General features: G+C 38.2%; 4 protein-coding genes across 4 annotated transcripts; 2 read left to right on the top strand and 2 right to left on the bottom strand.

Moving 5' to 3' along the window:
• Window positions 1–1,007: 1,007 nt before the first annotated feature.
• On the top strand, window positions 1,008–3,107 carry LOC122760887 (kappa-type opioid receptor-like). Its single transcript, XM_044016085.1, has 2 exons — window positions 1,008–1,389; window positions 1,723–3,107. The coding sequence occupies exons 1-2, from the start codon at window positions 1,026–1,028 to the stop codon at window positions 2,250–2,252; spliced, it is 894 nt and encodes a 297-aa protein (XP_043872020.1). The 5' UTR covers window positions 1,008–1,025; the 3' UTR covers window positions 2,253–3,107.
• Window positions 3,108–10,831: 7,724 nt separating this feature from the next.
• Window positions 10,832–13,782, top strand: LOC122760884 (charged multivesicular body protein 5-like). The gene is made up of 8 exons (XM_044016082.1): window positions 10,832–10,998; window positions 11,895–11,999; window positions 12,250–12,296; window positions 12,420–12,513; window positions 12,594–12,665; window positions 12,968–13,076; window positions 13,245–13,360; window positions 13,454–13,782. The coding sequence occupies exons 1-8, from the start codon at window positions 10,930–10,932 to the stop codon at window positions 13,502–13,504; spliced, it is 663 nt and encodes a 220-aa protein (XP_043872017.1). The 5' UTR covers window positions 10,832–10,929; the 3' UTR covers window positions 13,505–13,782.
• A 31-nt stretch (window positions 13,783–13,813) lies between these two features.
• On the bottom strand, window positions 13,814–17,446 carry LOC122760883 (FAST kinase domain-containing protein 3, mitochondrial-like). Its single transcript, XM_044016080.1, has 7 exons — window positions 17,298–17,446; window positions 15,542–17,020; window positions 15,357–15,442; window positions 14,543–14,717; window positions 14,384–14,453; window positions 14,170–14,284; window positions 13,814–14,088 (listed from the first exon to the last, which is right to left on the bottom strand). The coding sequence occupies exons 2-7, from the start codon at window positions 16,989–16,991 to the stop codon at window positions 13,990–13,992; spliced, it is 1,995 nt and encodes a 664-aa protein (XP_043872015.1). The 5' UTR covers window positions 16,992–17,020; window positions 17,298–17,446; the 3' UTR covers window positions 13,814–13,989.
• A 732-nt stretch (window positions 17,447–18,178) lies between these two features.
• LOC122760885 (myosin regulatory light polypeptide 9) lies at window positions 18,179–21,728 on the bottom strand. Its single transcript, XM_044016083.1, has 4 exons — window positions 21,657–21,728; window positions 19,558–19,764; window positions 19,280–19,441; window positions 18,179–18,961 (listed from the first exon to the last, which is right to left on the bottom strand). The coding sequence occupies exons 2-4, from the start codon at window positions 19,739–19,741 to the stop codon at window positions 18,789–18,791; spliced, it is 519 nt and encodes a 172-aa protein (XP_043872018.1). The 5' UTR covers window positions 19,742–19,764; window positions 21,657–21,728; the 3' UTR covers window positions 18,179–18,788.
• Between the last annotated feature and the right edge of the window lie 3,112 nt (window positions 21,729–24,840).

Genomic DNA, 24,840 nt, shown 5'->3' with positions numbered 1-24,840 from the left:
GCTGCTTGCTGCAGCTTCTATTTTAATGATTAAAGATGATTTTCAATTCTAACTCTCTGCAAAGTTTCCATCAGCCTTCAAGAATCTTAGAAAAGTTGAATCTGCACTGTAATAATGTCACGCACGGAATTAAAGGTTTAGTGTGTAAGAATTGGTGACATCTAGGGGTGAGGCTGCAAACTATGGAGGCCTGTGCATATCAGAAAGGAGGAAAACACTCCTACAACTCTCTCCTCTCTTCTGCTCCCTCTGCCAGTTCCTCCTCCTCCTTTGATGAATGTGGACGGAAATGTGAAAAGCATGTTTGTCCAGGCTTCGGTGAAAACATGACAAAATACAAACTGTATTAAAGTCTCACTCCGAACAAAAATGTTATTGTAATTTATCCAACTATCAAAACATACCAATGTGTTGTATCTAGAGGTGAAACAAATATGACAATCGAATAATTAGTTTGATGATTTTTTTTGATGAGCTCCATACTCCATACAACAAAGAAATCATTAAAACATTATTATTTTGTATACGTCATTTGACAATGTCTTTTCATCATTCAATTTCCACCACCTAAATGTTATAAACTGGACCTTTTAAGGGTTTTATCTGTGGTTCTGTTCATACTGAAAATAAAATACATTACTTCCTGTGAGCCATGAGAGTTTTGTGTGCTTCTATGAATCAGAACTACACATTTTTAATACCCAATCCTATCTTGGTGCTACAGTAATCCCCAATTGTAACAATTAAAACTTCAAATTAAACGTAAGACATCTCTTAGAGCTGTAATGCTCCCTTAATATAATGGAGTGAAAACAAGTTGATTACACATGGCCGGCAATCAGCAGCATACTGGCAAAATTACATTAGTTATTCAAGGAGGCAGTGATGGACAATGTTTAATTCATAACCAGTCAGGCAGAAAGTCTTTCTATAGCCAGTCCAATAATTTGCGGCTGCCATGGCAGCAGAGATGGATGGTTTGGCTCTGAACATTGCTGGATTTAAGGGACAACCTTGTGTTGTGCATGTTTAACAGGTACACAAAGATGAAGACGGCCACCAACATTTACATTTTCAACCTCGCGCTCGCCGACGCCCTCGTCACCACCACCATGCCCTTCCAGAGCACCGACTACCTGCTGAACACCTGGCCCTTCGGCGAGGTGGTCTGCAAGGTCTTCATCTCGATCGACTACTACAACATGTTCACCAGTATCTTCACTCTCACCATGATGAGCGTGGACCGCTACGTGGCCGTGTGCCACCCGGTAAAAGCCCTGGACTTCCGCACTCCGATCAAGGCCAAGATGATCAACGTGTGCATCTGGATCCTGTCCTCGGCCGCAGGGATTCCTGCTTTTATTCTGGGTGGCACGCAAACAAACAGCGGTGAGGAAGCCCCCCACACACACACACCTCTTAAAGCTTAAATGATTCTGCCAATATTCATCAAATTCAAGTATGTATTAAGAGTAATAGGTTAAAAGCAGGAATGTACTCTGTCAAGTCCATCCATCAGTTATCCATTAGTCACACTGCCATGCAAGAAAAATGTACTTTAGAGCAGAATGTTCCCTCTGGAGCGGATTAGCTGCTCCATAACAGCTTGTTAAACAGATAACAAAAAGGCACAGAGTGGAGTTTTATTTATAATAAAGTACAAGTGCACTCCATCACTTTGTTCACATTCTAAATTGTCTCTCTTTTTTTCTCCTCCTGCAGGCATAACAGAGTGTGCTTTACAGTTCCCTGAGCCGTACGTGTACTGGGACACGCTGATGAAGGTATGTGTGTTTGTCTTTGCCTTCGTCGTACCTGTGCTCATCATCACCGTGTGCTACTCACTGATGGTCCTGAGGCTGAAGAGCGTGCGCATTTTGTCCGGCTCGCGGGAGAAGGACCGCAACCTGCGCCGGATCACAAGACTGGTTGTGGTTGTGGTGGCCGTGTTCGTGGTGTGCTGGACGCCCATCCACATCTTCATCCTGATCAAGGCGCTCGCGAGCGTGCCCGAAACCACGGCCATCATGGCCGCCTACTTCTTCTGCGTGGCTCTGGGCTACACCAACAGCAGCCTCAACCCCGTGCTCTACGCCTTTCTGGACGAGAACTTCAAACGGTGTTTCAAAGACTTCTGCCTCTCGGCCAAACTGAAAGGAGAGAAGGCGTCAGGCAGCAAAAAGGCCCCCAGCACCATGCGGGAGGCAGCTGTTCCATTGGAGAACCCAGACGGGACAAGTAAACCCACATGACTAGCAGTGGAACTGTCTTCAATCTCCCATATCGGAAAGGAAGACTCAAATGACCTAGGCTTAACTCACGTCACATCGACAATGTAGACTGTAACTTTGACTCTACTGCAGAGGTTGACAGGATTTATTGTTATCTTTTGAAGTTCGAGCAGTTTCATTTCAGAGATCAGATTACAAAAAGTACAAACCATAAATCTTATTCTTTATCGTAAATCCACACCGAATCAAAAACACCAGTGAGAATAACGTCATCCCCCTACTATCTGCAGTGACTTCTGCCTACCTGCTTAACTGATTTCCTCTTAGGGAGTTAAAAGATTGTGTTTTTGTCATTTAAACTTGTAAGGGGAGTGTTATGTTTAAGCTGGAAAAGACACAATGTGATTAAAGCTATTTTCTTTCCCAAGTCCAAGTATATGGAGTGTAGAACTACCACCATGAGTTGATAATTATTCAGTCAGTGGATCTAGTCTCTCAAACATTTTTCCCTTATCTTTATTAAGTCAGGCAGTCTCATTGAGAGCAAAATCTCTTTTTCAAGAGAACAATTATGAAGCTCAAGTAACCAACAGAGACAATGCAGAGAATCACAAAAGAGTTTAAGGAGTAAAACTTCAAAAAGGATGTAACAATATAGTCCATCACGTCACTGAATCAGTAGAAGCTGGACTTTTGGATAACGATGACCTGGATGAATGAGAGTCCACACAGACTGTTTGTAGTACATGGTACGTAAGGAGTTCAGTACCAAAAACCAGTTCTACTGATATTTTTACACACATGAGCGATATTTGACATTCCATCCAGAACATCCATCCATCTTCTACCGCTGTATCCTCCACATGAAGGTCACAAGGCTGCTGTTGCCAGGCGGGGTCACACCCTGGACCGGTCATCCAGGAAAATCCATGCCCACACAGGGACAACATGCAAACTCCAGTGGGATGAGAACCAGCAACCTTCTTGCTGTGAGACAACAGTGTGTGGCCATAAAAAATGACTTATTTGAAGGCACACTTGGCAGAAGTGTTTTCCTGAGAACAATAAACCAAGAATATTATCAATAAACCCACATAATGAAAAGCTGAAACTAATGATTATAAGTTAGGAAATTAACAAAATAAATGTATATCCAAATGTCCAAAACTTATTACAAAAAGTTTACTGAGATAGGAAATTGAAGGAGTATATTTCTTTTCAATACACATCGCACTGTGTTCTCTTTCATTTCCCAAGTCATTTCCTTCTTGATTTTTCTTCTATTGCCACATGTGCCTTTAATAGTCCAGGATGACACATGTTTGCAACGGAAATGAATAACACTCAATATACAAAACGTTTTTTGGTGTGTTTTTAAATACACTTTGTATCTGAGTGGTTGCTATATAAGCCCCCGGACAGCAAACGTGTGCTGACAGCATTTCCTTTTGGTGATGAGTTTTGATTGTGTTACTTATTTACATAATTTTAGTTTTGATTTTTTTTTTTTTTTTTTGTTTTTTTTAAAGAAGAAGAAAAGAAAAACAACACTAATTTGCATCAAATTCAGTGTCATCGAGGGAAGTTGAAGTGTAAATCCTGGACTTGAATGTGCATTTACAATTTGACAGAGGGCTCTTTATCAGCTTTGAATCTGGAGTTCTGTCCAGATTCGTAAGTTGTTAAATGTATTGTATATAATGTAATCATGTGTGTTGTGTGTAGCTTTTACCATAACACATAATATTCTATTGAAAGGCTCATGCTATTGTTGTACAGAAATTCTGTAGGCGCAATCTGAAGACATGAATAAGCAGCTCATGATATTGTGCACACGGTTGAATACGGTATATTCTGTCAAATGTACAGTGTTAATATATGATGTATATGATACCTTATTTTGTATAGGTTACTAAAAGAAAATCTCTGCACATGTAGCATGTCAGTAACCATTGCTATGATCGTAAAACGCAACATCAGCAGCCTTTAGGCTCGATGGACTGTGCTGTTATTTTGAATGTACTGCAAATAGCCTACGTATTATATAAACATGATATTTAATCATGGAATAAACACATCTACGTCATTAGAGGAGGAATTCGTAGATGACAATCATTTCCATAAAACATGTTCGGCTTCAGTCTTGTGTCACTAAAGAGCTTTGTGGTTTTAAAGCACAGAAGACGAGGGCGTCATTATGAGGTGTTTTTTTCAGTCTCCTTAATTAACTGGTTCCATCTGCTAATGTATTTAGCCTTTGCTGTCAACTAAGCAGAAACTGTATTGATCGAATCATCTTGTCTGTGAAGTGTTCCATATTAAAGCCAGTTCAACAAATCCATGTTGATTCTCTTCTCTGACAGTATGATTCCCTCCAGGCACGACAGACACAAGTGACAAGTTTCTTTAACTGATTTAATGAAGCGTCCAAATCTTCCTTAGCACCGTGAAAACTGTACACATAAAATATTACAATTAGCACAAATAATAAAGTAAAACTAGACCAGACAAACGTAGGCTACACACATGTAGCTAGCAATACAATTTGATACAAACTAAAAATAATATTATAAAGCAACATAAAATACCAAAGTACGTCTCCACAATTAGGCGAGACCAGAGTTGTAAATAATGTACATAAGAACTATCACATAAATCAAATCATGCGTCACTCAATATCATGAAAACTAAACATTAATATTAAATGTAAACATGTAAATATAACTTTCAATTCAGGATATAAATGAATTACATCAATGAACTGTATGCACCATCGTGGATGCATTTACAGACAGTTACAAGCTCATCTTGTTGTCGGTTGGAGTTTGTAAATGTTCTGTAGCTGCCATGTTTGCGTTTGGAAATCTGATTTAAAAAGAAATCTGTACACCTCTCATTTCAAAAAGGGTTTTTGGGGTTTTTTTGTAACATCATTTTCTGTAACAAGATGAGATTTGTATTTGGAGAACAAGTTCTTCTGCAGGATTACATTTCATGCGGTATGTCAGCAGCTCCCTCCAGAGGATGAGAAATGACATTACTACAAACATGTGTAGTTAAAAATAGAATTTAAAAAAAGCAGTGATTGAGGCTGCAGATCTTAACACAAATATTATGTTATATGTTATTATGTGAACTTGCTTACAATTTGTTTATTTTTATCACTAGGGAGGGAGTTTGGATTAATAGGAGTTTTTGATTGAACGGCCTTGAGATTAAACCACTCTTCTCACTCTGTTTGTTGTGTAAAATCTCATAAATAGCTACTTTCCTGCTTAAATCATATCAATTACTTTCTGCTATTCCCTTAAGTCAAATAAAAGAGCCTTACTAGGATACTTCCAAATGTGGGAGTTGAAATAAGTAAATCGATGAATCAATGACATTTTTTGGTGAATTCATTTTTCATCAATGATACTTTACATCTGAATTACAAGAACAAACTTGTAAAATAAAACCTCCTTCACTATGATCTCCCGTTTCTGTCGAGATTACCACTAGCGCTGAAGATGGTCCACTGGACAAGGACGTTGCTTCTCTGCTCAACACGTTGTGGGTTCAAGTCCCACTGAAGGTATGTGACTACTCGTGTGTGTGTCTGTCTGGGTATACAAAACTAAAAACCCTCAAAACCCTCAAAACCAAAAACTTTCAAAAGCAAACCAAACTCTAACCGAAACTAAAACTTCGTTGCGTGCGTGTATTCGTGTCATTTCAACTGCAATTTCACCATGGACTTCAACTTCGTGATCAATAACTCAGCGAAAGTGGGAAAAGTTAGCTAGCCTTGAAAAAGGCTAGCTAGCTAGTGAATATTTTTTGCTGACTGTAGCAATTAACAAAGATCTATGTTCTGTATTGTACAGTATTTTACAAAATAAGATGGCTTGTTTCTCTGAGGTTATAGGTTCAAATCTTAGAATTAAGTGAATTTTACACAATTTCAAAACTTTAGACCAAAAACAGAACTTAAAAACACCAAGAAGAAAGTCTTAATGGGTTCACTAAGAATAGCTTGTGCTGCAAAAATGGGACTTGTATGTCTGAGGTTGAGAGTTCAAATCTCATAATGATGTATTTTAGTTCAAGATTCAATTTAAAAAAGCTCAAAGAAGAACTACAAGGGCAGGTAGCTCAGTTAAAATCACTGCTTTGAAGTACTCATGTCATAGGTTCAATTCTCTTAATAAGCAAGGCAATTTATAATTCATCGTCCAAAGCAGCGTTTCCCAGCCCTGGTCCTCAGGGAACACTGCCCTGCAGGTTTTAGATGTTGCCCTGCTCCAACACACCTGATTCCAATGAGCAACTCGTTATCGGGCTCCTGCAGAGATTGGTGACGAGTTGACCATTTGAATGAGGTGTGATGGAGCAGGGCAACAACTAAAACATGCAGAGCACTGAGTAAGTAAGTAAAGATTGACAAAGAGACAGAGTCCAAAAGAACTGAAGTCGTTCATGAGGTCGTGGCATTATTCTTATTATTCTGTTCCACAACCTGACAATTGCTCTGAACCTTGTTACTATTTGCACTGAGATGGGATTATAACATTTGCTTCATTGTTCTTTGAATTTATGGGTTCTGTTACTGAAAGACTTCCAAATTTTGGAAGTCTTAGGATAGGATAAATAGCTCATGTGATTAAAGAAAATACTTGAGCTCTTGAGTTCCTCAGGTCAAGGGTGTGAATCTTAGATTAAGTTAATTTTTAAGTACAATATTCAATACAAAGAGTAAATGGGTCTAAATAGGAAATTTACCTAATGCCCATATTGCATGTCTTTGGACTGTGGGAGGCAGCCAGGCTCGAACTCAGATCTTCTTGCTGCAAAGGCAAATGTGATAACCACTAAACCAGCCGTGTGGCCCATCACATAGGACAGATATTCTTAAATATTTCATCAATCTAAGGTCTTTGACATCATGAGTAATCTATTATTGAAAGCCTTCCAAAGTTTTGGACATAGCACATGAGTACATATAGCTCACATGGTTAAGAGAAAGACTTGAGTTCCTGAGGTCAGAGGTTTGAATCTTAGATTAAATGAATTTTACAGCACAATGCTCAACATAGAGAGTAAATTGTCTGAGAAAACATTAGGATGAGTTAGCTCAGCTGGTTAGAGAACAGCCTTTATGTCCTGATGTCGACAGTTCAATTACTTCAAGGTTTAAAGTTCCACATCCAAAGTGAAGACTGAAAAGCAGCAAGAGCTTCCAAACACAGCAAGGATTTGTGGCATGGTGGATTTGTTCGCAACTGCAAAGTTATGCTAGTCTGGGGGTGGCTGGTTCGACTCCACCCCCAGAAAACAACATAATTTGTATGTGAAGAGAAATGAAATGAAAGGTGTGTGTTTACATATGGAGCAGTGACGTCACATTAGCAGCAGCAGGTGTAATCTGAACCACTTTAGGAAATGCTGCCACCTTCTGGGCGTACTTTTCCCTTCATATTTTAAAATCTGCTGAAAGGGTCCAGTCTTAGCTCCTATTTTAAGTAGCAACATAGATCATTAAGCCAGTGGTTAAATTTAATATGTGTGTAAATTGGCACACTTGTTTGCTGTGTAGCATCCTTTGTTTCCAATACTTGACATATGTTCCGTTACAAAACACTTTCTGTCTTTACTTTCTTAATAAACTCACTCACAGTGGGTAGTACATTATACTTTTGATAGCGATATTAATAAAACTGCAAGTAGCATTGTGCAGGCCCTTGCAGCCGATGTGCTGATGTTTTCTGTCCAGATCTCTTGCCTCTTGTATTTAAACAATTTTAAAGAAGCAAATAAACCCTTTAAACCAGTGGTTCTCAAACTTAGATTAAGATGTATTGAGATATAGAGTGGCTCTAACTATGATTATTTAATTTAAAAAAATATATATATATATATATATATATATATATATATATATATATATATATATATATATGTATGTATGTTGGTTGGTTTGTTTTTGTTATTTGTTTCATTCACACTCTGTTCAAAATTCCTCATCGCTACTCCGATCACATACCCTATTATATGGGCCATTCTACCGAATTCGTGCAAAGTCCAGAGTTGGAAACACATTTTCAAAAGTTGTTTTTTTCCAAAAACCTTGTCCATACATATATTGTACCATATTTCAATGGTACATATCTAGTAAAGGCGCAGTCAAATTTCATATATTAATGTCTGCCTGTTCTTGAAATGTTTTTCAACTCCTGAAATTTGTCACTACCGTAACACAGCAACACACTGCAATAAAAACCATTATATTAATCTGTTAATATTGTGTGTCCATACACCCTCTAAAGAATAATTTTAGTAATTTATTATGAAGGGTTTTACAACTAAATCACTTAAAATTATTTTTTAAACAAAATTTCAAAGTTTATTTTCTAAGACTCATCAAAATTGAAATGCAATCTTTTTTGTAAAATGAATTACACTGATCATAGAGATCTCAGAGTTCATTAGTTATTACATTGAATGTATATTTAACCAATAGTTATCATAAAATGTTATTTAATGACTCAATTCTTATTTTATTTTACAAAACATTCAGTGTTACGGTAGTGACCGCACTGTTACGGTAGTGACTGCACTGTTTTGCTTGTGACCACAGTATTTTGTTTGCAAGGTTGTATTATATCCCCTCAACCTTATTGCTTAATATTAACTCATAACCTGCCTTTTAATGTGAATTTTACAAACACAAATGTTATGTCTCTGATATGTGAACTTTAGATGTGGGTTGTCTGCAGTCGTGTTGATCACTCTGTCGGAGCTGCCTAGTGTTTCTCTGAGCATAGAAACAAGATTGTATTTGAGCAACCTGCTTGTCAATGCGCTTCTTAATCCATGTTTCTCTTTATAATTGGCAGACTTGTATTTTTTTCTGCAAATTGTGCATGAGTGTGTTATGGAAAAGAAGGGTCTTTCTGATATGCGCAGGAACTCTGTGCTTCCATACTTCCTTCTGAGTTTTTGTTCTTGCAGAACATTTTGACTTCTCTGGCCTCACGCACAATCTATGGCACCGTTTTCTATATTTTTCTTTCTTCCATTCAAGTTTATTTTTCTGTGGTCACGCATTCCAACGTCTCTTATTAGTCTCACTAGAAGTGCGTGGAGTAACAGTCTCACTAGAAGTGCGTGGAAGGTAAGGCGGCATGGGAGAAGGCGTGGCAGAGGGTGTGGGAGGTGGCGTGGAAGTTGTGCACAATCTCTCCACCTCTCTTTGACTTTTCACCAATAGCCTGTGATGTTGCTGTCTTTTTCGCCATGATCTTCTGACCTTCCTTTGCTCCCTGTCAGATAAATCACTGATAGATTTGATCTTTCCTCCTTTCTTTCGTTTCTAGTTTCGTTCTCTTTCCTTCTTTCCTTATCATATCAAACATTATTTAGCACTCTGAGATTCTTAAAAATGAAATGTGCTTTACAAATCAAATATAATAACAATATTATTATTATTATTATTATTATTATTATCATGTTTAATGAGTATAATGTAATAATAATGATGAAAAATGTCCTTAAGTATGTGGAACCGTACACCATAATGATTATGTCACAACCGTAACGTTACAATTCGTTACGGTTGTGACTGTTACGGTTGTGACATTTTTAGCTAATTCCTTGCATAACTCAAACATGCTAACAAGTAATTGGCTAGGAACAGATGTTTGAACAGTTGTACACACAACAAAACATAATATTTTGTTTTGAGCCCCCAAAAGTGTATTTACTTGGAGATAATATGTGTACGGTTGTGACAATTATTAATGTAACATGCTGATTTTCAGACTTTGGAGCCCATTTACTTAAAAATTATGAGAGGTAATATCTCACCATGCAGCAATGAGGGACAGGGATGCAGTGTCATTTCTTGGTCAGAAATTCTGGGGTGTGACTAAAACCAGGCTCCACCCATGTGGTAAAACAACTCGTGTTACGGTTGTGACATGAAAGTGTGGGACAGCATTTTTTAAAGCATGTTTTGTAATTTTAAAAAAAACTTCAAAATGAATCTAAATGTTTTACATTCTGTTTAAAAGAAACCAAACATATATTTTAAAATACACCATTGGAAAAAATGACAAAATTCTTTTAAGTATTATTTTCATGGATTGAAATTTAGGGCTTAGAGATTGGGACAACTACTTCCCAATAGAAAGTACCTAGGAAGGTAGCATAAATGATGATTTTGTATATATTTAGCTTAATTACTAAATAGTTACAGTCTTGTGTTTACCTAGATCATAACATAATCTTAGTAAATATTGAAGGTCTGAATTCTTAATTGTTTTGTTAAATAGTTTTTTTATTGTGGGACAGCAATTTGCACGAATTCGGTAGAATGGCCCATATACATTAAAAGAGTATTTCTGATTTTCCTTTCTGAAGTACCACCAGAGCTCACATACCACTGATGGTACATGTGCCACAGTTTGAGAACTATGATATAGTGTGAATAAGAATGGATGTAAAATATATTAATTTTTATTTTTCTCTAAATGGGAACAAAATGGACAACATGAATATGTCACTATATGTGGAGGGCGCGGCTGAACGACTCATGATCATGTGATTCCACCGCCCTGACGTCATAGTCAGGGCTTTTCCGGGTGCGTTAACTCTATCGGACGTCGTCAGTGAGTGAAAGGGATTGTTTTTCTTTTCTTAGAGCTGTAATTTCGCCAAAATGAACCGCATATTCGGCAAAGGAAAACCCAAGGCTCCACCACCGAACCTCACGGACTGCATAGGAAGTGTAAGTATAATGTTAGATCGAGTTATGAACCCTGTCTTGAGCAAAGTAAACAAAGATTGGTCCTTCTAACTGGCTAAGCTAACTGTTAGCCGACTTTATGAGCAGAAAACAGGCCAAGTTTCCCCTTCTTTTATCCGGCGTATTTGGATAATAACCCAACTTTTATCACTCATAGTTATATAAAGTTACGTGATCAATAGCAGGCAGTGAGGTACATCCAGTTGCTCATATACAACATTAGTCGACCATAACTCACCGTGTTATCGTAAAACACGGAGTCTGTGTTCAGATACTTAATCAACGTTATGTAATTTGAAAGACAGAATTTGAGTCACGCAATGGAAACCATTTTTTTCACAGTGAGAAAGCACTCTTCAACCTGTTTAACAGGTTTTAGTCAGACTGGTGCTATTGTTAGCAGACTGGAAAGGAAGTAGTATATTACACTGTTCGGTGTATTATGATGCAGTGGCAATAAATTTATTTTGTACTCTTAGATTAAAGTTATTCTCACTGTCTGGTCTGTAACTACTTTTCATAATCGAATAAAGTAATTCTTTAGGGTTTCCTGTATAAAAATGCAGCAAAATCCAATTCAGATTTATTTCTATAGCACATTTAAGTGCTGTACATCGCAAAAATACATAAAATAGACAGGATATGAAACGATGTAAACTACAAGCAATAAAAACAGTATAAAAACTGTAAAGTCGCTGGATTTTTAATCTATAATGTCAATGCTCTCCATTGTTTTGGTCCACAAATCAAAGATATTCAATTTGCTGTCAATAAATCAGAAGATTTTCACATTTAAGGAGTTTGAAACGAGAGAACATGTTTTCAGTATCTGTAGTCTCTCAATAGCTGATGTCCTGTTGTCTGTTTCCTACTCTCAGGTTGACAATCGGGCGGAGTCCATTGACAAGAAGATTGCTCGACTAGATGCTGAACTTGTCAAGTACAAGGACCAGATGAAAAAAATGAGAGATGGACCTTCAAAGGTGAGTGTTTATCTCCAGAGCTGCTGTGGAACAAAGGACAGAAAGATAGAAAAAAAATAATCCGCACTTCTCAAATGCTCATCTCAACTATTCTTCTTTTTTTTTGGCTCAACAATAATGAAACTACTCACTGTTTTCAGTGTTTGAAAAAGTACTTGGGAACAAGATTTTTTATGTTAATATAATATTGTCCTATTTATGTTTCAAACTCGTATTTTACGCTGCACTGTCATTCATTTGCTTCTTCTAGAACATGGTTAAGCAAAAGGCCTTGAGAGTCCTGAAGCAGAAGCGAATGTAAGTACTTTGAATTTTCTGTTTTTAATATTTACCATTCAAATTAAGTTTTACTGTCTCAGTCACATTCCCTATTTTAGCTATTATTGAAACCTAATTTTATATCATCTTTGTGTCCTCCAGGTATGAGGGCCAGAGAGATAACCTGATGCAGCAATCGTTTAATATGGAACAAACTAACTACACAATCCAGAACCTTAAAGACACTAAAACCACAGTAAGAGGCATGATTTTACAGACATAAACACAGAGTATGAAAAATATGACTTTCCTCAAACATTTGATTTTCTTTTTTAGGTTGATGCCATGAAAGTTGGCCTGAAAGACATGAAGAAAGCGTACAAGAATGTCAAAATCGATAAGATTGAGGTATTTTACTTTGATTTTTGCAAATTACCTAAAGTAGGATGTAATTGTCATAAGAGTGGGGAACACAAATAACTTTTTTCAAGTACAGATTTAAAAACTAAAATTTTACTAATTTAAAGTTGTAAAATAATGGACCTCCTATTCTGTGCCTTTCATATTAAAGTGCCACTTTGTCTGAAGCTCAAAACAGACTATTTTATTAGCAATTAACTGACTGTAGTGGTTAATACAATGTCTCTGTCGATTGTTTTACAAAACAGCTAGATTGAGATTAACTCATCTTTTTGGTTCTCAATATTCAGGATATTCATGATCAGCTTGAAGACATGATGGAGGACGCCAATGAAATCCAGGAGGCCATGAGCAGAAGCTATGGCACACCTGAAATTGATGAGGACGACTTGGAAGCAGGTCAGGAAATTATCACTGTTTTTAAAACTTCATGACTGAGTCCACAACATACATATATATATATATATATATATATATATATATATATATATATCTCATGGGTTGCATTTTTATAGTTGTCCAATGATACATATAATTTAATGGTAGCTTAAACTGCTGTGTCCACAGAGCTGGATGCTTTGGGAGATGAGTTCCTTATGGATGACGACAGCTCCTACCTGGATGAGGCCTCAACAGCTCCTTCCATCCCAGAAGGTCTCCCCGGCGAAAAGTCAACCAACCAGGTACTTGTCCCTTGACTTTTCAGTGTCACATGAATGGCATCATGTTTCTACAGCTTGGCTTTATTAATATACACCTCTTCTTGTGTGTCACAGGACGGTGTTCTCGTGGACGAGTTTGGTCTTCCTCAGATTCCTGCTACATAAACAAGTGCTTCTTTTCTGCACTCGTTCTAATTTTAGATCATTTTTTTGTATTTATCCAAATGACACTCCCTGCCTTAGCAAACCAAAGCTTCTACTGTCTAACAAATGATGGAAAACTATCTCTTTTTATCAGGTTTTGTAATTAAAAGTTGTGGTTATTCTATACGAGTGGGCTTTTTCATACATATCTTAGGTGACTTGGGATTCTCTTATATTTGTACAGTCTTCTCAGCAGTGCATTTGCCAAGAACAAAATAAATTATATTTTTCAAACAACACTTCACATTGTGTGAAATACTAAAGTCATTATTTGTTTAAGAACTCACTTTATTGCAAAGTTATGTAGAAGTGCATAATTGATAACTTAAAAAACATTCGTTGGGTACTGACATCTTAGCAAAAATAAATACCGATTTCGTAAGAATATGCTCTAGAAAAGGCAAAAACCTCTGATTTGTCACATCCTCCACATGTTCATCATATCATCACCAACTCAACCTGTAGGTGTGAGGGAAGATTTTTTGGTGCAGATATGCTACGACGCTGGTCATGGTTTCCAGGTTATCAAATTCATAGTAAGGGATCTAGAAAAAAAAAAAACACCTTGATCAGTGAGAAAAACTCCCTCAGGAACAAAGTGGTCAGAGTAAACGTGAGGGACTAACCTGAACAACTTCATATCCAAGAAGTCTCAGGTGTCGCTGCTTTATGGCTTCTTTCCCGAGCAGCTTCCTCACGTTTGTAGTGAACCTCTTTTGTCCATCAATGCAAAGAGCAATTCTGTAATTAAACATCAGCATGTCATTGAGATTTCACATCTGGTACATGAGAAATATTTGGTATAGCAAAGAACTTAAAAAAAAAAAAAACACAGCTTACCTTTTGTACACATCATCAGTTTGACTGGCAGGCAGCACATATCCGTCTTCATCTAGTTTTATCTCCACATCTACAACAACAAAACAAAAATGATAAGCCATTTCCAGGCAAACTAAAGGAAACACTCAAGAGCTAAACAGCTGTTGTGAAGTCTGTTACCAAGTGTGTAGCAATATGGTGTCAGAACTTTGGATCCAAAGTATGAACGAGCCCCGAGCAATTCAATCAGTCCAGTTTTCACAGAGTTGTATAGATGCCCGTCCGCTGGTGTCTCAATCGAGCGTCCAGTAGTGAGGAAAGACTTGACACGATACTTTGGAAGGAGCCTGGGACCCTGGGGGGGGGGCAGGAGAAATTTATCAGTACAGAGGGGTCCACGAGTCTGAGATACTTGAAGTTGTGAAACATTTGGTGATTTTTATTGTTGCTGATATTATTCTGCCTCTGTTTGTTTGTTTTTTGTGAACAAAAACGATGTAACATGTTTATGCTGCATCTACAAACTGACAAGGAAAACCATCAGACCTGACTGAGGGAGTTTGCAGACACCATCTAAAAAAACTTACTTTGCATAGTATATTGAAAATAATTAATACTTTGGGTCCCCCCAATCTAAAAACATGAACAAAAAAAATAGTATTTGATATCAATAATTAGGTCCATTTTCAGGTTCAATTTTATTTGCTTTTGTTGTGAATCTCTTTCTTCTTGTTATTTAAACTGAAACTTCTGTTACCTCAGTTTGACACTGTGTGGGATCATAGATCAAAGGTGTTACCGACCCTTAGTTTAATCTCAAATGTCAGGGAAATAAAATTAGGGTTTTGCAGGTTTTGAAAAATGTAATGAAGCAAAACTCTGTATTTTATCAGGTAAGTGGACTGACACTTGTAATACTGATGTCATGAAGTCCAAGTGTGTAAAACACAACTTCTGTCATATTTAACCCTCAGGGTAGTTTTAAATATTTTACCTGATAGAAAGGACACTCCAGCTTCACAGTCATGTAGAGCTGAGTCAGCTGTGCCAGGACGAGCCGATCCATTCTTGCATCTTGCTCTTTAATACAAACATAATCACAAAAATGCATGTCAACAAGAGACAATCATTACATCTTTAATCATGGCACATTCTTGGTGTCTTGGCAGGATAATTTACCTTGCAGCTGCTCGAGGAAGTAACTGCTAAAGACTTTGGAGACAAAATTGACAGGGAACCTCTCGACCAGTGTGCAGGCGTGGAGCAGGTTGAGCAGCGTTCGAGGCTGGAACTGTGAAAAGCGTGTTTGCACGATGTTTTCAACTTTCCTGAACACTTGAGCTGCATTAGGTGGCAGGTATCCAAGCATCCCGAAAGCCATGATCTGCCTGGCCACCTGGCTGGTGTTGTAGTTATCTGCTCTGTACACAAAGCTCTCAGCAACAGCGTCAAACACAGTTGGGGACAAAACATTCCTCCTGCCAAAGAACTGAATCACCTTGGTGACCGTCTCAGGATGGGAAGTGAATGCCATTGTAGGAACGTACTTCTCCAGTGCCTCGACAAAGTAATGATCACTCAGCCCAAAGTGGATTAACGCCCCAACCACAAGGGTGAGCTCCTCATCAGTAAAGTAGGGTACATGCCGAACAGCCTGCTTACACAGGTTGATCACTAGAGGCATGGCCTGATTCTGCCTTAGTGTCACAAGAGCATGAAGCAGCACACTGATGGCAGTGGAATCCATGTGAGAGGCGACTGTCAGAGAGTGGGTGTGCATGGCATTCAGCAGATCACTGTATTTTCCATCATCACCCACACCACCTTGCAGAAGCTTATAAACAGCAATGAGATCAGAGAGGCTCCACTGGGCAGGGCCCTGCTTCTGGATGTGCTCCATCACCTGCTCCAGTATCACACAACCAGGACCCTCTATGGCTAGCATTGCCTTGCCCAAGGTACACAGCTGCTGTATGCTCAGCTTCCCACAGTCTAGCCTATCCTGACTCTCAGACATCAGCCGCACCATCAGAGTGCTCCATGGATCCAAGAAGAGGCGTGTACACGCCAGTAGGGCTGATACCAGCCCAGCATCTGTCAGTCGCCCAGAGTCCTGCTCCAGCTGAAGGCACAAGGCCCTGATAGTGTCTTTCTCCAGCACTGTTGGGTCCTTCAGTGAGTATCCATCCTGCTCCAGGTCGGCCACCCGATGAAGCGCCGCAGCAGCCATGGTGTCAGACAAAATCTCCACCGAGCACAACAATTTGAAAACCTGACGAGAGGAGGAGCAACTCTCCAGTCGCCGCTGGAAACCCTGCTCCTCTGCAGCTGTGGGACGATGCAGCTGCGCTAAACGGAGGTGCGGAACAGAATCTCGGTGGAGTCTCACGGAGCTGCTGACAATGAAACACGGCTCCCTGGCGATGGTGGTGAGTCTCCGAACTCCACGGGCCGACTGAGGGTTCTTGCAGCCCTGTCTTCTGACGCAGGGGCAGGCGACACATGAGGGCTGACCTGCACTGCTAGTTCTCAGGAGCCTGGTGAGGGGGCACACAGATGCAACATGGGGGCCACGGTGAATCCCGATCTGCCAGAACAGCGGTACCTTCTGTATTATCTTCAGGGCCATGACCCTGCTCCAGAACTGCTCAGACACAACTACATCAAAACAACATGAGGAAGAACATATGTCAACAAAGCATATCACAAAAATATCAGCGACGACAAAACTCAGCCTCTTTCTGTGCTTCTCTCATTACCGACAAGCCAACCTTGATGGGCTGGCTGTTAGCTAACATTAGCTATGTAGCCGCTAGCGTACCAGGTAGGCCGGATAATTCGTGCTTCTTTTCCGGTTATTATCATGGCTAACACATAAACTGTGGAACGCAAACAACACAAGGAACACACCACACGGAACAGTCAAAATTCATACCTGGACTTTCCGTGCATAGTGAAAAGGTCGCCACCAAACCGGTCCACTGACATAGGGGAAGTCGACCCAACGTGTTTCCGTAAGCGACAGCGAGGCGTCCACGGACATCTCGTACATCTGTCAATCGATAGTTGCTAAAGTATGCTAAAAATCAAACACTTAATTGAGTAATAATGAAAGCGGAAGTGCATCACAAATATTACTTGAAGAGAGGCGTCAAATGTTGAAACCCCAGTTTGAAAACATAGTTTACAATTGTGGTTTTATTGAGACACATTTTTAATAAGTTTACTTAATATTTATATGCATGTAATTGTTTTAAAGGCATTCACTTTTTTATATTATATATTTGTATCCTATGACTGTGAAATAACCAAGCGTTCAAGTAAGTTTTTGATGCCATCCTCCCGACTATACATCTTCCCACAGAACATGAAGGCACCACACCAGTTATCAAAAACATAAATATCCATCCGGGAGGGTCGCGGGGTGTGCTGTGCATATAAGTAATTAATGGCATATTATTATACAAGCTACTTAGGTTTACTTCAACTCCCCTTGTAGGTACATGAACATAACACAGATAAGTGTTTTCATAAAAGTTGTATTTGTTAAAAACTCTATTTTAATTTGTAAGAACTTGCATTTTAATTTATACTGTGAATAAATTGTGGATTTTCAGTGTCACCTTTAGATAATCTGACTATGCTGTTATTCCAAAAAGATTATCTAGACTGTCCACCACCTTACAACTTTAAGTGCCTGTACAGGCTAAGACATGTCTTTAAGATAAAAACAACTCTGCTGATTAAAGATTTTATTACACTATATGACATCTTGTAGGACACAATTAATGATGCACATAAAAACCATTAGCAGCATTTAATTTTTTAGATGCTTTATTCACCTTGGGCGCAATGAATCCCAAAGTCATTTTCATGTCATCTCTGAACTTCCTTTTTGATGAAAGAATTCTGCTCGTGCCCGTCTGCACTCGCCCCGAAGACATTTGGTGAGGCGGGAGAGCAGACGTGTCAAGACTTGAAGCTCCTTACATGGAGAAAACTTAAGCATCTAATAGTTAGACCCTCAAGCAAAAAGACAGGGTAATGCAATCCTCATTTCAGTTGGAGTTTATGGAAGGGAAACACCACAATATACCTTGATAGAGGGCTTTATTTAAAAAGTTTATATTATAAAATGTAAAAATTCAGCTATACCCGATCACATGAATTGCAAAGACTCATCCCCCTAGAGTTTCCATGGTGCTGCCACTGTACATCTTAAATGACAGGAAAAAAGTATTTCAAACAGTATCGGATTAATGTGTACATTTAGGTAAAGTGGAAGTTCACAACAAAAGAGTGGATACTTATTGCTTTGGCTTGTTTAAAAGGGTTGTATACTGGTGATTTGAGACATGTAGCACGGTCATCTAGCTGATGGAATAGACAAGGAGGGTGAAGACGACTTGTGTGCTGGTGTGGCTCTTTAATCGTCCTTATCCTTGGCACCATGCTTTAGAATGCGCGTGAACTCCACATAGTTGAAGTTGCTTTTCTTGTCAATGGGCGCCTCCCTGAAAAGCTCGTCCACCTCCTCATCTGTAAACCGGTCGCCCATTGTTGTCAGCAGCTCTCTGAGGTAATCTTCCTGGATGGAACCTGGAGAAGGAAAATCATAAGAATCAATAACATTTCTTAAGACTTTTCTTTTGCAGGCAATGATTTCATATCTAAATTTAAAACCAAGCTGTCTTTATGTAGCTAGATTATTCAAGGCCCAACAAGGTAACTTAAGTCTGCATAATGCATTTTAAAAAATACAGCTTAATATCAATATGAATTACAAGATGTGTGTACAAGTGGAGAAAATGCAATAATACTAACATTTAAGGTTCATACAAAAAAGGTATCACTTTCCTCTAAATACATTTTATCACTTTAGTCTTAGTACAAGACAAGTTTACTGATTTTTTTTACCTGTGCCTTCCTCATCAAAGCAGGCAAACGCATTTCTGATCACATCCTCTGGGTCTGTGCCATTGAGCTTCTCTCCAAACATGGTGAGGAACATGGTGAAGTTAATGGGTCCAGGAGCTTCCATCATCATGGCCTCCAGGTAGTCATCATTTGGATTTTTACCTGTATAATTATAGTGGAGGTATTAAGTTTCAGCAACACGCCAACACAATTACATATTTGGATCCGACTACATCTCATCCTCGAAGCTACTCATCTCAGGAGCTTCTTCCACTCACCCAGAGAGGCCAGCATGTCGTGAAGGTCCTCTTTGTCCACAAACCCGTCACGGTTCTGGTCAATCATGTTGAAGGCCTCCTTGAACTCCTGAATCTGGGACTGGTCAAACATGGCAAAGACATTGGACGTAGCGCGCTGAGGGCGCTTCTTTGTGGTCTTTCCCTTTGCCCTTTTGCTAGACATGTTGACGGTTTGTTTTTTTCTACCTGTGGAGTTAAAAAAAAAAAAAAAAACATTCACAAATCTCAGATTTATTTTTTGGTGCAAACAGCCAGTACTAGAACAGGGGTTTTGAGGGTTATGGCAGATTTTGTTATAGTGAACAATTTTTTTAGATGCGTGTTGCCCAACCATCGAGTAAAAGGTAACTGGTTCATATAATGTTTAACTAACCATGCAGTTTTACTGGGTCGATGGGTCATCATATTGAGAGATGTTTCAGCTGGTGAAGTATAATCTAGTTTGATAATTCTTATAAATGATCATTGACAGCTAAATTAATCACTCTTCAAAGAATAACAATACTTAATGATCAATGGAAAGGTAATTCATCTAGGGACTGGATACTGGACTTACATGCCAATATATCGGGAGTGCTTGGGCCAATAACTGACACCGAAGGCACTTTAAATGTTCTTCCAGGCAGAGGTCATTTAGTTTTAGTTAAATTAACATATTTTGCATTCTCATTGCAGATATAGATATGATTTTTTTAGCAATATAAAGAATCAAAAACCACAGAATGTAAACATGGCAACAGGAGACAATCTGTTGCTAATGCTAAATGGATCATGCAGTCACTATCATCCATACAGACAACTCAACATTTCATCCTCTGGCAGTGAATCCCCAGTGTGGTGTCCCATACTGAGCTATAAATGGGAATGACCCTCATCTTTCTGGGTTGTTCATCACAGAGCCTTCACAGGAGGTCAGAAAAATTACTGATGTGAGGACAGATGCCCTTATAAGGCAATGCCTTCAATGCAGACTCAAACTGTCCTACAGGCACTTCATGTTGACACGGATACCTGCATTTCTGCTCGTCTCAACTGGCTTCTTAACAGCTAGGACTATACAAGAGTCAGGCCTTATGTCAATACAAATTTAAGTGAAATATTTTGGGGACACTGGCGATCAATGTATGCTGAAATATGAATTAGGTCTACAATTGACCACTTTTAACTTTAAATGTATAGAAATGGATAATTATTGAATTAATGAACTATTCACATATGAACTGTTCCCAAAATTAAGACACCTTATATTTCTTTTTATTGACAATGTAGTTATTTAACAATGTTCAAACCTACGCCATTTACAATGAAAGCTAAAATTGTTAAGTGTTTCCAATTAATTATTACGTGAGTTATTGTACTAACAGCTAAACACAATTCATTGCAATGTTTTTGTTAGGTGTAAGATAAAATCTCATTTGGAAGTTTCAGGCTTCTCATAATTTAATATTTAATATTTGTTTTTTTATTCAAGTCATTGATAACATTCTGGATATCTTCAAGATACGGACTGGTCAAAATATATTTTTAAACAAGTTGATGTGATCGTGAATACAATCCACTGATCGTAAATATTAGTAACAATAACACTTGTTATTTCATTTACAACCGTATGCATAATATACAATTAATTCTCCTATGCTGATTTGTTGTATAAAAGGAGTCCAAACACACTACATAACGTTGTATTACCTAAAAGTACGCACTTCTTAGACCGGATGGTTCGCGGCCTAGTTTAAGCCACATTAAATGATTCGCGCACTTTAATCTGTGCACAGCAACCCGATATAAGAAACGACATATATGAGATTGTAATAGCCAATAACTTTATACACAATAATATAAAATCTCAATGGCGTTTATAGTACCAGACGTCAGCTGTCTATATGTTAGCACTGCGGCTAACAGTTAGCCGTGTTTTTAAGGCTTTCAACCTTACAGTCAAAATTACTCGATAGCTCGTTATTAACACTAGAAGCTTTTATATTTTCAAACGTAGTGGGGTACCCTGGTAGCAAATTGTTTAAAATATACCTAATTGCTGTATATACAGCAATGAAATCACAAACATAAAGTCTTACCTGACGAGAACCTATCTTGTTAGCTAGCCCGTCGATGCTCTGCTTCTCAACCACCGCCCTTCACTTCCTCATAATAATGTTGGTTTCCATCCAGAACACTAGAACAAACCAATTGTGAAAAATGGGGGCGGTAGTCAACCAAACAACCAATATTACATATTTTAAAAAAACACAATTAATGGTTTGCCTGTATCTGCATACTACAAATCAACATATTAACAAAAATATTTTCGCAAACGGAACAAAGTATTTCAGCTTTGGATGTAATATAGTACCTAATTCAGGTTCACACCCCCGGTGGATTATATGAAGCTTCCACAATCGCTCCTTTGACATTCCTGGATATGCCCTTTTAAGGAGAGAAAGAACACATCCTCACTGGCATTGTACAATTACGGGAAGGTAAATGGGCACTTAAGGAACTTTTTTATTGTAATAAAACATTTCAGGCATATACAAATAATCATTCGAAGTAGAATTCCTGCCTTTTTTTAGGAAGGTCACTCCTCTCAGTGAGAATTTGACCTGGATAAAATTGACAGAGAAAGAAAAATTAGAGTAACCTTATACACCAAACTAAAACAAAACAATAAAGGAAAAAATGTTGATGGGATGGGTAATAATAGATACATAGAGCACGAGTCATACAACAGTTGTTCAGGTCACTGCTGTAGAGGGAGGCTGACTGCTGCAGGGCTTTACCAGCAAGATGTAGAACTGTTGACTCACAAGTTAAAACAAGCCACATCTGTCTTTTTGTCCGGCTGTCCTATCACTTTCAAAGACAACAGAATGGCTGAACATGTGCCATGAGCTATTTATAGTTATTCTATACTGTACGAATCAAACACATTTTGATCTGTAGTGTACAGTTTGAAAACATTAGGGTATATTGATTTTGTGATATGTCATCGTCCGTCCTCGTGCAATACAATTATTGATACCCAGGGCAAATATCGATATTTTAATGAACAAATTATGACGCTCTAAAGTAAACAATCCCTGCTTCATGTCTCCTCAAGGTGCCCAAAGAAGAGGGAGTTTACAGCGGGATAATGGCAGAGAAAGCTACATTAAGAGATGCCCCATCAACGTTCAATACATAGACTTTATGCACTTTGTTCTCTATGCTGTGAATAAATAGAGAAATCCTGCACTTCACAAACGTTGTGCAATGTAATGATTATCACAGAATCGTTGTATGGTGATATTATTGGTATCGTGGACCATGTATTGTGTATCGCATCATGAGGTACCCTGTTATTCCCACCCCTAGAAAACATCATAGGTACACAGTTTATAAATACAATTGAAGATTCATGGGGGAAACATGTTGAATAAAAGTTAAAAGACATGTCATTAAAGGCTAAGATTCTATTTTAAAATGTTTACAAACTCAAATAAAAAAAAAAAACCATTCATGAATCCCTCAATACAAGACAGCAAAACAGCTGTCCCTAGAAATTGTAGTGTTGCATTAAGCCACTAGAGTGCACTAGTTTGATAGGAAACGTTTCATTTATGCAGCCTTATTTGAGCAATTCTTTAGGTTTGATAGTTTGTCTCTCTGTTACCTAATCTTGTGTGAGCTCAGTGAATATGTTCATGTGTACAACTGTTAAATTGAAAGTTCATATAGCAGCAGTGTAAGGAAATCACACAAAGCCAGACTGAAAATAGTCATAATTGGTCCCTTGAGACCTTAGTACAGGAGCTGGAATCTTTTGGACAGCTGAACCTGGATACACACCGAAAACTTGGAAGACTGATTACATTCACTGAAGACCTTTAGGTGGTAACAAACCACTGATGTCTGAATGGGGGGTGTTGACACTGTCAATGTCAACAAAACTGAAAGTTGCAGGCCTTATGGATTCATTACCACATTAGAGTATAGGTGTCAATAACAGTTCTAAGGTGATATAATTGACTGCAAACTAAAAATAGTAAAGCACTAGTGTTAATGTAGATTTATGCAGTGTGTGACACTACTAAAATACCCCTGGATACAATTGGATGAAGTCATTTAGTGACTTTATTATTACATTACATTATATAATGGAAATATGTATGTACCTGTTTCCCTAAAAGATAGAAAGAATGAATAAAAGACATAAAAAGTCACATAAGGTTTTATGAGGATATGTATAAAGCTCAGATGAAAATACATGTAAAAACAAATAAAGAGACATAAAACATGGGTAAAAAAGACTCTGTACTATACGAGCTGTGACTGGCAGCTGTTTCGTAACTGGGGTTTATAGTCGGATTAGTTTAAGCCAAAAATGTTTGAAATAAAAGCTACAGCGAGACTGAATTAGATTCTTTAATCCTGAAAGTTCCTGTACCTATATTGTCTTATTTAAACCCCAAAGCTCACTGTATATCAATCACAATATATCATGACAAGGGCAATTTTGTGTATCGCATGACATCTAATTTCCATGAGATGTTTGGCAAATTAATTAAATTATAATTTAATGTATATTACTTAAAACATATAGATATAAAACTTAACTAAAAATTGTGCAAATTTGACCCATCTGTGGGTCCTCAACCAGTCTTTGGGAATCACTGATCTAAACTTTTGACCTGGCTGCACAGTGTCTCTTTGTGACATTTTTTTGTTCCAGTGTGGTCATGTTGTGGCTTGTGACACATGTTATCTTCAATTGACTCCATGTGATATTAGACATCATGTAGCACTGTGACCTTAATGTCCCCTGCATTGTTGATCCCTGTTTATGGGCTGACATTGCAAACTGCTCCCATAACCTCTCAAATATGTTGTCATGATGATCTGACTGTGGGGACCAAAAAGGCCTCTGAAGGGTTCAGGGACATATTTGCCCCACGGAAACTTATCAGGGGTTTGAATGGCTGTCAATTTCCAAAACAACTTGTAACCATCTGTACGAGTGTAATTAAATATATATCTACCATTACAGGCTTTCAAAAAAACAACAACTTTATTTACTTATTTGGTTCACAGTTATGTGAATTTGTTTTTTTTCATCACTGTTTCATTCACAGCAGCTTTCACCTCCACAAATGAAATAAAAAGTCTGCCACTGGAGTAATAGTCTTCCTTTTTACCTGTCACCTTTTCTTTCAGTTGCTTTTAATGAGCAAAGGGAGACAAGAGGGGACATTTGAGTATGTCCACAAATAATCAAGACTGAAA

The sequence above is a fragment of the Solea senegalensis genome, unplaced genomic scaffold, assembly GCF_019176455.1.
Source record: "Solea senegalensis isolate Sse05_10M unplaced genomic scaffold, IFAPA_SoseM_1 scf7180000014124, whole genome shotgun sequence".
NCBI classification, from domain to species: domain Eukaryota; kingdom Metazoa; phylum Chordata; class Actinopteri; order Pleuronectiformes; family Soleidae; genus Solea; species Solea senegalensis.
Note: the sequence above shows the minus strand (reverse complement) of the source record. Positions and strands in the feature narration are given on the sequence as shown.

Coding starts and splice junctions, on each gene's coding strand:
- LOC122760887 (XM_044016085.1), top strand. CDS start 1,026: ATGTTTAACAGGTACACAAAGATGAAGACGGCCACCAACATTTACATT. Junction 1,390..1,722: donor TGGCACGCAAACAAACAGCG/GTGAGGAAGCCC, acceptor CTCCTCCTGCAG/GCATAACAGAGTGTGCTTTA.
- LOC122760884 (XM_044016082.1), top strand. CDS start 10,930: ATGAACCGCATATTCGGCAAAGGAAAACCCAAGGCTCCACCACCGAAC. Junction 12,666..12,967: donor TCAAAATCGATAAGATTGAG/GTATTTTACTTT, acceptor CTCAATATTCAG/GATATTCATGATCAGCTTGA. Junction 13,361..13,453: donor GCGAAAAGTCAACCAACCAG/GTACTTGTCCCT, acceptor TGTGTGTCACAG/GACGGTGTTCTCGTGGACGA.
- LOC122760883 (XM_044016080.1), bottom strand. CDS start 16,991: ATGGCCCTGAAGATAATACAGAAGGTACCGCTGTTCTGGCAGATCGGG. Junction 15,443..15,541: donor CTTCCTCGAGCAGCTGCAAG/GTAAATTATCCT, acceptor TTTGTATTAAAG/AGCAAGATGCAAGAATGGAT. Junction 14,285..14,383: donor ACTGATGATGTGTACAAAAG/GTAAGCTGTGTT, acceptor GTTTAATTACAG/AATTGCTCTTTGCATTGATG.
- LOC122760885 (XM_044016083.1), bottom strand. CDS start 19,741: ATGTCTAGCAAAAGGGCAAAGGGAAAGACCACAAAGAAGCGCCCTCAG. Junction 19,442..19,557: donor CGACATGCTGGCCTCTCTGG/GTGAGTGGAAGA, acceptor ATAATTATACAG/GTAAAAATCCAAATGATGAC. Junction 18,962..19,279: donor CTTTGATGAGGAAGGCACAG/GTAAAAAAAATC, acceptor TTCCTTCTCCAG/GTTCCATCCAGGAAGATTAC.